At 42.8% G+C, this 13823-nt stretch overlaps 1 protein-coding gene across 2 annotated transcripts in view; it reads right to left on the bottom strand.

The window, feature by feature from the left end:
- Window positions 1-13823, bottom strand: part of lmx1bb (LIM homeobox transcription factor 1, beta b) — a 69814-nt gene that overhangs the window by 6812 nt on the left and 49179 nt on the right. For both annotated transcript variants that reach the window (XM_014171862.3, XM_014171863.3), the window contains one exon: window positions 1102-1334. In XM_014171862.3, coding sequence (XP_014027337.1) covers window positions 1102-1334 — 233 coding nt within the window. The remainder of the gene's footprint in view (window positions 1-1101; window positions 1335-13823) is intronic.

Genomic DNA, 13823 nt, shown 5'->3' with positions numbered 1-13823 from the left:
ACAAACTCTAAAGAAAAGGAAAATGCACATTGGGTCCCAACAGACAAAAAGACTGAAGGGACGCTATGCATAAAGAGACAAATTGCAAAAAGTTACCAAAAGGTGGAAAGCTGATGTAGATTTTATTGTCTTTGGTAATTAAATGTGTCCATAAAGGGATCTCGATGTTTCTCTCTATTGGCACACATTAAGTGCTATCTTAACAAACTAGCTAAATTGCTTTATCATCAAAATAGTCTGCTAATCTAATAAGCAATATCAGTGTAATAGAAAGATAATCATAATTATAACACTAAACATAATGGCTTTGACTCCTGTGTTGAATAATGTATCCCCAGTGCATTAGTAAGATAATACAAGGCCTGTGTGAGTGAAAGGCAGTGTTCTCAGAAGCAGCAGCAATGTCAATTCAAGCAACAAATGATGTGGGCTTCCTGTGATTGCTTAGAGATGCATACATCATGGATCCGTTCTGTCTGCTGTCATCTGGTTCTGATCATCTCTACTGTAAACAGTGTGGTGTAGTAGGCCAAACTGCATTTCTCCAGTTGATTTCAACATTCTGTCTGCCGCATACGTCAAGGTTATACTCTGTTCATGTCAACTCTGGAATTTTGGAGACCCCCATAAAATACCAGTGTGATACACTGGGAGAAAACGAAGCGCGGAAGTTAAACAAATATTCCTATAAGTTGACAAAAGTGTACACAGGCACAGACGGTTTGATAAATTCTCTGCCTTTGTGTGTGTGTGTTTAAATGAGAGCCAGATGGGTCTGAACAGTAAGGCTTGGCGAGATGCCTCACTGTGTGGAGGCGAGGCGAGGATGCAAGGAACACAGAGGAGCAGATAAGAGGAGCTACGGTCGGCCCTCCGCAGAAAGGCCCCAAATCCTCCCGTCAGTCAACATGATACACTGATTTCATTCCTTCCAGCACAACAGCCCGCCCACACAAGAACCCAACAGCCATTAATACAGATTGGCTTCTGCTCACTGCCCATAATATCCATTAGAATAAAAAGGAATCACTAAAGACTGGGTGTCTCAACCAGAATATGTTTTTGGGATAGGATTTGGTCTTGGATAAGATTTGGTCCTACCTGAGTCAGAATCGTCTGGGCTGACAGAACTGAGCAGGTCCTTCTCCTTCTCATAGTCAATCTTACACAGCAGCTGGCCCTCCTTCAGGACAAACTCATCCCCTTTCCTCAGCTGCCGGTCACACACACAGCAGGAGAAGCAGTTTAAGTGGTACACACACTCCAGTGCACGCATCACAAACTCTGTGGGGGCGATCTTCTCCAGGCACCCACTGCACTTGGTGGCAAACAATCTATGGAAGAAGATGAGAGAAAAGGTACCATTTCTAATTGATGCATTGAAAATGTATGTAACATTAATATTATTATTTCATCACAGAATCAAGGGGGTCTACTTAGTCTCCCTAGCTTGGCCTGTCACCATGGGCTTTTGATTAAGAGGGTTTGGGGGCAGGGGCAGGAGGCTGTGGGCTGATCCTGTGGCCAGCCAGTACCAGTAAGTGATTCTTTTGACTAGAGCTCATGTGTTAAAGTGCCTAGGGTTGCCCCAGCCCCACGCCACACCAACAGCGCTCGGTCATGGGCACCCAAATGCCTCTTAGCCTCAGACAGCTGGCCAAAACTGGGATCAGTCAGTTATAATGCTCAATTAGAATCCACACATTAAAACCCTACACATGTCTTTTTCACTTGTTTATCGTAATCACTGATTCTCTGTCGGATTAGCATCTGATATATTTGGCCCTATGTAACTGATGCAATAGGTTGTCAGCATGGTCCGTTTGAGTAATGCCTACAAGTGGAACATGCCCACTGTGTCCCCTACCCATTCTATTCTACACCCACTATATCTGTTTATTCTTCTCCTCCTACGTATCAGACCTCACCTGGCCATCCTAAACCAGCCTCTATAGTACATTGCAACATTACCAGTACCCAGACAACACCTCCATCTTCCTTTCTGTCCTTTCATGAAGATGTAAAACTGTTTGTATTGTTTTATTGGTTGCTGGGAGAGTTTTTAATTCATTTGTTGTCATTCAGAAGGAGCCCCATTAGCTGGAGCAAGGAAACAGAGAGTGTGGTTGATCTTGGCCAGCCTTGAAGCTGGATTTACTAGCGTGCTCTTTGTTTGCGTTGGTTTGGAGGACAGCTGGCAGCCGCCAATCTATTTCTGGTGAACATCTATTTCATTGTGCAAGTGAGAGAGCACAGCAATTGACATAATCTGCTGTTTCAGGACAGGGATGAGCGATAGTGATGAATATGTGTAAATATGAGGGGAGAGTAACCCAGGGAAGGTTTTGTCATGGTAATGTTATTGTAGATGCTGATTTAAAACTGCTAGGGAGTTTGTCTGCCACACAGTTCAGTAGAGCAGCTGTTTGCATGGTTGAAACAAGATAGTACATGTTTGGTTGCTGTCTCTTGTCTCAACATCTCATATTAGGTCCATCTTTGAGCTGCCATTTACTACAGATCAGACTGTACTACAGATCAGACTGTACTACAAATCAGACTCTACTACAGATCAGACTCTACTACAGATCAGACTGTACTACAAATCAGACTGTACTACAAATTAGACTGTACTACAAATCAGACTGTACTACAGATCAGACTGTACTACAGATCAGACTGTACTACAGATCAGACTGTACTACAGATCAGACTCGTTCTACTCCAGTGGATGGGTCATTTTATAAGCTATCCAATAGTATTATCACACAATTGATCAGTGACATTGATAATAGAGCAACTATGACATTTTCTGATCGATTATAACCTCCAAATATAATGTTTAATACAAAATATGGCATTATTATCCAAAGAGGTGAACGCATTTGACCTGAGTGTGAAAACTAGCGTCCGACCTTAATTTTCCCACACTTTGCTCCAACCAACTAGGCTATTGGAACTTTTCTGACTATAATGGAAAAACAACAGAGATATCAGAATTAGCACACGTAGGATTGATGAAATCCTTTAATCTGTCATTTATTACAATACGTTAAGAAGATTATTATTCAACTATGGAAAAACCTTGAGGATAATCCCTTAAAAAAATGACTTTTTGCAAACACGCTGACTTCTTGTGAAAACAACCTGCTGATCTACATTACGCATATCTGTTCAACAATGAAATTACTGTGATCACAACAAAATATGCTATTCATACAACCTTAATGATCCCCTAATATGAATAGTCATGCATTGTGTATCAAAAGATTATAGCAGGGACATCAAACATCCGAAATCCAAAGTCTACCACAAAAATATACGCGTAAAACAAAAAGAGATCAGTAACACCGATAGCGCTCGTGGATCAACCATGCAGTTGCTTGGAAAATTGGCTATACCTGTTTACACAAATCCACATTTTCACCTGCTTTTTCAAAGATAGATCAATAATAATTCATAGCTTTAGAAAGAAGGACTGTCTAACTGTTGCATGCTGGGATTGAGGGACATGGGGGGATGAATGTGTGGAGACCAGCCCAGAGGCCCAGCTCTAATGTTTAGCTAATGATTGGCGTCTTAGTCTGAGAGTATAAAGGCAGAGGAAATGACTTGTTAGTATGGTTTGATATGTCCCGGATTTCACATTCACCTTCAACCGCTCTCTCAAATCTTCTCACCCAGATAAAAACATTCTTATTCAGACCCTTCTTTTCTTTCTCTTTCTTTTGCTCTCTGATTCTAATCTTGTAAGCCATTATTTTTCTATTTCCCCTCTCTGTCACTTTGCATTATTTTTGGTGCTGTAATTCCTATTTGTCCCTTCTGGAATCTTCCTGTCCCGCTTTGTCCTCTGGTCTAATCCAGACTTCTAGCCTGTTGTCGGCCCCTGTTCCCCATTCTCAGTGGGGTTCAGATGGAATATCCATGCATGACGCCCCTTCTATGGCAACCACACCTCCACAGGAAGGCAACGGCGTCTTTTCGGATGGGCAGAGAGGGCCTTTCAGAACCTGGCAGCAGAAGTAAATCCTTCTCTAAGGAACAAGGGGAATTAGCAGGGAGCACTGGACTAGGGATTTAACCCTACCTCTCTCCTTTGAAAGGCCTAGTCACTCCGACTCCCGTGGCTAGCCACAATCAAACAGAAAGGGGGTGGAGGGACACGGTGCAGAGAAGAGAACACAGCTCCCTGAATGACACAAGCACTGGATTGTGGAGGACCCTAATCCTGCTTTAATACCTTTCCAAGTTCAGCTCCTAAAGAATGCTCTTTAAAACAACACCAGTGTGTGAGCAGTGAAGGCCGACCAGGGGGAGGCACGCCATTCAACCTCCCTAACATTACCTGATTAGCAGATAGAGGCCCAGGCGGTGGGGAGAACATGCCCACGGGAGACAAGGGAAAGACGTGGATTATGATGATTACGCTGATCCATAAAAATACTATAATAAACACATCAACTTGGTTGTGCTGACTCCACACATAAGATGAACAGGGTCTGCAGTTTGCAGTGTAGGCTAGGCCTAATGGGGCAAGAGGGAAGAGATGCAAGAGTTGTTGGGCCAGCATTGTTAGATTATTACTTTCATCCAAATGTATAAATATGATTATGACTCATAAAACAAAAAAATGTCCAACTGACTCAATCAAATCTATGCGCCAAAGATCAATCAGTTTCTTCTGCTGCCAATATTAACCCCTCTGGAAGATGAAGTAGGACGTTTGCTGTGTGGTCAGCCGCTGTCCTGTATGTTTACTGAAGACAGAGAAAGAGCAGGTGTCCTGTACGTTTACTGAGGACAGAGATAGAGCTGGTGTCCTGTACATTTACTGAGGACAGAGATAGAGCAGGTGTGCTGCACGTTTACTGAGGACAGAGATAGAGTAGGTGTCCTGTACATTTACTGAGGACAGAGATAGAGCTGGTGTCCTGTACATTTACTGAGGACAGAGATAGAGCAGGTGTGCTGCACGTTTACTGAGGACAGAGATAGAGTAGGTGTCCTGTACATTTACTGAGGACAGAGATAGAGCTGGTGTCCTGTACGTTTACTGAGGACAGAAATAGAGCAGGTGTCCTGTACATTTACTGAGGACAGAGATAGAGCTGGTGTCCTGTACGTTTACTGAGGACAGAAATAGAGCAGGTGTCCTGTACATTTACTGAGGACAGAGATAGAGCAGGTTTCCTGTACATTTACTGAGGACAGAGATAGAGCAGGTTTCCTGTACATTTACTGAGGACAGAGATAGAGCAGGTGTCCTGTACATTTACTGAGGACAGAGATAGAGCAGGTTTCCTGTACATTTACTGAGGACAGAGATAGAGCTGGGACCAAAAAGAGGACCACCAGCAGGAACCTCTGTCCCTCCTTTAATTTGCAGTCAGGATCTGCGTTTCTCTCCTGCCACACCTGAGAGCACGGATTAGCCCATAAGACCCTCCTGTGTGGATCAATGATCACGATTCCAGCAGCAAAGTGTCAACATTTACCCAGACCTTCTCAGCATTGGACCTCATCACTAGAAGAAGCCATACTCTCAGCAGATACCTTTAAGAGGGGGAATCATTATCTCCTTCCAATCCTTTCTCCACACAATTCCTCCTTCCATCCTTACGTCTCTCACCATCTCTCCCTCTTCCCTCCCTCTCTCTGTCATGTACACATTCTATCAGTTGAGATTCACAAGAACCCAGACTCTCACCTCGTTAGAGCAATGCACTACTACAACAGCATAGTTGTATTCGATATGGTGCAGCTATGAACCCTCAAAGCACCTCTTCAGATGGAGAAGACCAAACTTTTTGACAAGCTTTGTCAGATAAAGATATTTCAAAAAATATCCCTGCATGGTCAAAGGCTAAGCTCAGTGCAGCTGAGAGGCCTCAGCCTTGGGAGTCGTGGGTTTTCACCTCCCTGTTCCTCTTCTTTCTTTCTCCTGCTAAAGCCCGCTGGAGAAGTATGAACTTTCCCTTTGAACTGATTACAGGCAATTTAAAGTGTGACAACATCTTAAGCTTTCACCACATGTTGCCAATGATTTCCCACTAAAGACATTACTTTCAATGCTTATACCGCAGTGATAAGGATCAGGGTGAGTGGGTGAGATAAAAGAGGAGGCCAGAGGAGAGAGAGGTATGGAGGAGTTTGTGGTTTGATAAACATGGTACATTTAGCAACACATGTTCCCATCTCACCTACTCCCCTTTTACTATTGAACAACCAGAGAAATAGCATAACAATTTAGTGAAGAATAGTCCAGGCTATTATGTCACCGCATCCCCTTCAAAAGAAAGAGAGGATCAGGATTAACCCACAGAACAGCTGTAAACTATCACTTTGAAGATCCTCCTTGTTTCACTAGGAAGCGGGTGGGCCTGTGAGGCTAGCCATGTCAATCAGCCAGACGTGAGAGATGAGGTGTATGGGCCAGGGTCACAGCCACAGGAAGGCCTCCGGACACTGATTGCAGACTGACGACCCGTGGAGCGATCGGTCAACACTGCATGGCTGGAAGTTTATTGATTTATTTACAGGCTACATCTCTGGCTTGACCTTTCTCTCCAACTATCCATCTCCACTGCAGCCCAACAAGAGCCCAAGCTGCCTGTGTCCTTGAGACCAAGGAGAAGGGTGGAGGGAGAGAAGGTTGAGAAGGGGGAGACCAGAGGCCAAAGTTACTGATAAACAGCTGCTCCATAACAGCTCCAATAAACAGCAGCTCCATGGTAACTCTATTCCAATGAAGACTGGAGTGTAACATGCTGACCAGAACACACGCGCGGGTGCGTCCGCGTTGATCAGGTCACGCAGGTTGAAATATCAAAACAAACTCTGAACCAATTATATTAATTTGGGACAGGTTGAAAAGCATTAAACATGTATGGCAATTTAGCTAGCTAAGTATGGTTGCTATTTTACCTGAAATGCACAAGGTCCTCTACTCTGACAATTAATCCACAAATGAAACGGTGAACCGAGTTCGTTTCTAGTGATCTCTCCTCCTTCAGGCTTCTTCTTCTTCTTTGGACTTTATATGGTGGTTGGCAACAAACTTTAAGGTGCATTACCACCACCAACTGGACTGGAGTGTGGACCTCAGTTCATCTCATCATATATGCTCCTAAAAACCAACGAGGAGATAGGAGAGGCAGGACTTGCAGTGCGTCGAGCATCACAAATAGAACCAAGTTCTATTTTAGCGCCTAGCTACGCAGACGCTCGTTGACACGCTCGAGCAGTGTGAGTGCAATGATTCAATAAACATGTATGTGTACATTTATTTTGCTACGCTCACACACGCGACGCGAGTAGTGTGGTCAGCATGTAACAGCGTGAATATGAGGATGAGGTTTACAGTTGAAAAGATTTACTGGTTGTGGATGTATTTTCATGCAATGATGAATAAAGGCGAACCTTTTCAACTTTATTTCACCTTTTAGAAAATTACTTTATCTACAATTGTGTAGGTTACTACATACAGCACCCTCTATGTTAGATCACAGAGGCACATGCTCTAAATATAGCAGCCTGAACTACAACCCTACTTTGTCTAATTGCTTACATTGATAACCACTGTTGCAAAACACACGTAGAGGGGGACTTGACATGGGAGTGTTTGGACTGTCATCATAACCAAATCAACACAAAACTTGTTCATTTACTCACAATCCAATTTCAAATCTAGAGCACACAATTGTAATTTAGAGCAGCATTACTTTTAATAATTCTAAAGGATATGGCTCAATAGCAGTAAGGTCTCAGCATGTATCCTAGGTTGGTGTAAATAGATACGTGTAGAAAGTAATGAAGCCAAATAAGAAGTGCCATCCTTCTAGTCCCTAGGGCCAGCTCCAGTCAGCTCTAAAAGCTGCTTAATCACCTCCCTCCCCACTCTTAATACATTAGCATAGTAATGGGCTTTAAATTGAGCCTCTGTTTTTTAATTAAACTCCCAGCAGGTAAAAGTAAAACGCATTAGAGGAAAATGTGCACACCACTAATGGCCCAAAGGGGCCTTTTCCATCACAACAACGGGTGGCAGGTAGCCTAGCGGTTAAGAGGGTTGGGCCAGTAACCGAAAGGTTGCTGGTTTGAATCCCTGAGCCGACTAGGTGAAAATTCTGAGCAAGGCACTTAACCCTAAATGCTCCTGAAAGTCTCTGGTTAACAGCGTCTGCTGAATGTAACAACTCTCTGGCATTTGCTAAGATACCTTGTTGAAGCAAGCTTCATAATAGCTCATTTGCACCTGCACCAAAAATTTCAATTTTGCGATATCACTAAGTTTAAAACATTATATAATGAGCCACAGTCTGGGATGAGGAGGTGTTATTCTTGTCACTTGACCCCCACTGCCGGTCTGGCTCAAATTAACACAGTATTTCTATGACAACATGATTTCCTATGTACTGGAATACGGAGACATTTCTTCAGACAAGCCTCTGGCCACGCAGACAGCCAGCTAGTCATATTAGTTTGGGCAATATCACTGTATTACACAACTATATACAACAGTCCTTTGCTTTTAGTCAGTTGTGTCACGTCATCTTTGGTATCAATATTAAATGTCTTCACATCGCTTTATATGGCAAAATGTATCAACTTCTATAGCTGGTGTTTGTTTACTTAAAATTGCAATTTGTTTGTGGAGGTGTACTCTACTGTAGCATGTTGGCCTTCCAGGATCCCCAGACACTGTAAACCCTGTGGGCACCACCTGACTGTCAACTGTGGGAGAATAAAAGGACCTGGGAGAGCCTCATCACACCTATAGGAAAAGGTCAGACAGTTAATCAACCAGGGCACTGACATGTCCCTGCTGCCTATCATAATGCTCTGTCTATTATTTACAAGACATTCTGTGGCACCAAGCATCAGAAAACAGAGCCAAGAACAACACCCACATTCCTCCAAGCATTGATCAACCTGTTGGCTACTTAAGTCTGACATATGGAGTCCCATTGTGTTGTTGTTGAGTTTAAAGGCCTGCTTCTGCTATGTTATCACCATCTTTCCCGTGAGTTTATAACAGAAGCAAATTAACGCCATACAGTTAACCTCTATCTTTTTCACTCTGTAGTCAAGAGAGCGAGCGGGATAACGTTCTATGCATGTTAGGGAAAGAGTTGTACTTCTACAGGTTTAGGATCTTTATTTGACATATATTTTTACAGCAAACTAATTCTGCACCAACAGGATTTGAACATTTAGTCCATAATGTTGCTTGATTGGTGGTTAGGCTATTAGCTGGCCAAAAGTAGGTTACATGAAAAGTGCAATACTGTTAATACAACCATGTGTTATTGTTGGTTTTCAGTGAATGTATGCAAATCACAAAGCTCATCTGCATTTCCTGTGCTGCAGGAAAATTCTCAGCAACAAGAGTGATCAAATTAAGATCCTACATCTGAAGCACACAGCGAGAGAAAAGCTAGTGTTGAAATGTGAAAGGACAGTGAAATGGCTGGCCAGCAGAAGAGGCTGAGTACACAACTAAGCCGGTGAGCAGGCAGCCAGGTACACAAGTGCTGTTTGGACAGCTGTAGTTTCTGAAGGTGGATGCTCAATTCAACATCACATTCAAGCCCTTCATCCACACATACAGTGTCATCACTCACTCTGAGTAATAGAGTGGGTGAAAAAAAAAATTCGCTCAAATGCGCTAGTCTTACGATACATCGAATAGATTACCTTCCTGAGTATTGCATCTACATGTACATTTGCTAATGAATAGCATAATATTCAAGGTAATCACCCGACTGTCTAAAGCAGGGATAGGCAACTGGCGGCCCTGGGAAGACCGACTGAGTTCCAATTTTGTATTTATTTCCCCAGTCGGTCTCAACTTACTGTTTTTTTGTTTGTTGTGGCCCCCACCCACATAAAAGTTGCCAATCCCTGGTCTAAAGGTTGAGGTCCATTATGTAATTGTAACTGTCTCTAAACTGGACCTTTATCTTGGATTCAAAACAGCTGAATGTATTCCTCTACAAATGAGGCAGAAGGCTGTGAATTACCAGACTGGTATTAAGAGTGCTCTGCTTCTTCTCACTCCAAACCAGTCAGTCTAGCTGAAAGTAACTGAAACTGTTTGTATGGCCCATCTCACCTGCCGCCCTGCTGGAGATTTGACATCTTAACAGCACATGCTCTGCAAATGAGAGCTGCCGAGAACAGAGCGAGGGCTGGGGATAGGTCCCATTTAAAGCCACTGTAAATTCCTCCGCACCCATTTTATATTTTTAATAACTCTATTGAGGGCCTCTCTCTGTCTGTCCCTTCCAAGCTAATCTAGGTGAGGTGTAGCAGACCCCCCTTTAAGGGCTTGGCCCACTCAATGAGGCATCCTGGGTGATTGCTTCTTTTGAGAGAGGGAGCTGGTGATGGCTAGCTACAGTTGGAGACATAGTTCTAAGATGTTTTGGAGTATACTGCTGCCTATAACTGCCCACAGATACAGTCGGCTCTTATGACAGTGGACCTGAGGCCTGCTGTACTTAAGGCAGCAGTTAGGGCAGAGGAGGCTCTGGGCCTGTGTGCTCATTACCACTCACTGCATCTGAGAGCTGACATCATCCTTCAAAAGTACAGTTCATAAAATAAACCAAGTGTAATGGCTAAAGTTCCAGTTTGTTTTCTGTAAGTAAATATGGAGGTCTTTGATGATGAATAACCTGATCCACCATCAAACACCAATCTAAGACGAAATGTTCAAGCCACAAAAAAAAACGATAAACTCTATAAACTCAGCTCAACACAATACAGAAGCACTCCTAGGAATCAAGATGCACATGGTTGTTTAAATGTATTGAATAATGGGGTTCTAACAACAAAAACCTAGAATTATATTTTGGGACATTTTGGGGGGAAATAGATATGGAACATCAGATTTACATTCAGCGGTGAAATAGTTCAAAATAAACATTTGGAGCAGAGGGCTTTATAATTACTATTGACCCCAGAGGGTCCTGGACTAAGAGATAAAACAAACAGTAATATGAGGTGCTCTGCAAATATGCAAAGACAGGGTCTAGTGGAGAACATCACGCGTTGGTTTCTTTTCTCAGCTACTAATCTGTGGGCGAACACAATATTAAAACGGCTTTGGGTCCACTTGTGACCCAGCTATTCGCTAATGAAAAATTCCACAGCTCCATGCAGAGGCCAATGGAGCCTGCCCCTCTACCAAAAACCATGCCCTGTCCATCTTGTGGAGTTTACCATAGCTGAAAAGACACTGGATTAATCGGTAGAGCGGGAGAGGCAGACAATCTGGAAGAGAATCCCATGTGTGTTTTGCCCCTCTGCTTCCGCTCATCTTTAGGATATTGGTGCAGACAAGTGTTTGCCCAGGTTTTAATTATCAGCAATGAGGTGGTGATCATTGTGATGATGGATAGTTGGGTGAAGGGCTCAATTTATTCAACAGAGATTCAGCCTAAGCCTAAAATCAGTCTGAAGAGAAGAATCCCAGGCAGCCAGGGCTTAGCTATTGTCCATGGTCTGGTCTGTTTGTGTTCCTACTTTTTCACTCTCTCCACTGATTCTGTCTTTCTCAGCGACATAAACCTCTTAACTCAGACTGCTCTGATCCACTGGTTTGATATCACTTTGGATGGAGATCAGCTTTAATTATCCTTGGGTATTATCTTAATTACAGAAAAGTACTGATTAGAAGAAATCAAAACCAAAATGTTACATTTCCAGCACAATTATCACAGAAATTTGAAATATATTTCATTCATTCTCAATGGTCCGGAATTGAACATCCCCCTTCAGCCCTCATGTTCCTGTCTGGCCAAGTATACAAATGCACATTTAATAGGCATACTGGAGGTTGGCACCTAGCTGTGAACAGCATAGCACACAGAGAAATACAGTCAAAAGCTGCTCATCTGACTCCCCTACTTGACTGAAAAACTATTTGGGCTGTAAAATGAAATCTACAATAGAGATATTGTATCAGACTTATATAATTTCATAATGTCATACAATTTACGAAAGACTCCCTTAAAAACGTGCAGTATTAATTCCAAAAAGGTTTTGACAGGATATGCCCTGAGTTGCCATACTGTAGTAAGGCTCTTAAAAGATCTGGTTATAGATTGTTTTGTGGGAAAGCATGTTGCCATGGCAACATTGGCAGGAGCTATAACATGTTTGTGATGGATGTCCTGGAGGGTCTCAGCGTGAGGACACCACAGCATCCCTGCCACAGCCAGGACACAGAGGCAGTGTTCTTTAAAGGACATGTTCTAGGCAGGGAGCACAGCACACATTAACCAGGGAGATGTCTGGGACGCTGATGGGAGAGGAGGAGGTTTACTCAAAATCCCATTGCTGCTTCTTCTTGGGACAGAGTTCACTGAAGGGACCTCTGTAAACTCTGGTTCTCTCAAAAAAGATAATGAATAGCTTTTTCTTGACAGGGATAGCAAAAGCTTTAGAAGATGAAGCCACAGACAATGTAAAATGATAGAGAGAACAAATGAGAGAGAGTGGGACAGGATGGGATAGAGAAAGCCAATGGGAAAAAAAACTATATTTTTCAATGACAGGATGTTTCAGGACCCAAAGGCCAGGGATTAACACTGAGATTAGCATACAAAGAATATATTTGAATTTCTGATCCGCAGGCCCCTTCAAAAGACTAAATCCAAGATTAGCAGGTGTTATGCTAAAACACGTTTTGTGTGACATAGTTACACTAGACAAACAAATATGTCTTTAGTGTGAAGGGCTGGCATAATGTATGGCCGTAGCCATAGAAACCAACTGGTATCTCAGAGCCTTGGAGCGGGGGGACAGTGTTGGAATGTGTCAGACAGAGAGAGGGGCTCACACACACCACAGAGCTAACCAAAAACCTGCTGTTTCCCCCCAAAAGCATAATCTACTCCGCTGTTCTGCCTACAGACCACCTATAAATATCAAGTATCTTCGGCCGAGGCAATCAGTGCCTAATTATCTCTGTATTGTCTATGTTTTGTGAGAGAGGAGCCAATTGAGGAAGATTGAAATAAAAAATGTGAAGCATTCACACAAAACATGCAATTTACTGAAGATTGACATTGTGACATACTGTCTGTGTTCTAAAATAGATTGACATTGTGGCATACTGTCTGTGTTCTGAAATAGATGGACTATATGTGCACATAAAGGCTGAAGTCAGGTGCTTTCCATTTTGTTGACAAAGAATTGCCACTCATATATCACTGCACCAATGACAGGGAGCTGGCGAGCTTTTAAAGAGAGAGACTGAAACTGCAGAGAATAAGATCAGATAGAGCGATGGCCCAGGATTCCTCTGGAATGTTAGGGGAAGCAGGAAACTGACTAGCTAAAGCATTCTGGACCTTCTGCCAAAGCCACATGATGACGCATAGACAAGCAATGCCATAACGAGGTCAGTTATGGTATGATAATACAACTGAAACATGGACATGACTTGGTTTTGTTTTACACACAGATATACAGTCACAGAACTGGTCTGGTGCCACTCCAAATCAAAACGATGGAAGAAAATCCTGCTCTCAAATACCACTTTATTAGGTATTGGGTTATTTTCAAATGCTAACGCATTTGATTTGACACTGTTATGTAATTGGAGTAAGGGATGACAATCAGAGAGGAATATTCAGCATTTTCCCTGAGAGGCAATCATCAAACGAGAGGGCAATCATAAAATCACTTGGAAAGGTCTGCATAGATTCATTAAGAGGTAAGTTACTGCAGGCAATGAGAGGGTTAGCAATTCATTCCTTGTTTGCAGATATTAAGCCTTAAAGGCACAATGCAGACATTTTTTAAATCTC

The sequence above is a fragment of the Salmo salar genome, chromosome 24 (assembly GCF_965601325.2).
Source record: "Salmo salar chromosome 24, fSalSal1, whole genome shotgun sequence".
Classification (NCBI taxonomy): Eukaryota; Metazoa; Chordata; class Actinopteri; order Salmoniformes; family Salmonidae; genus Salmo; species Salmo salar.
This window is presented reverse-complemented; position numbering and strand designations above follow the sequence as displayed.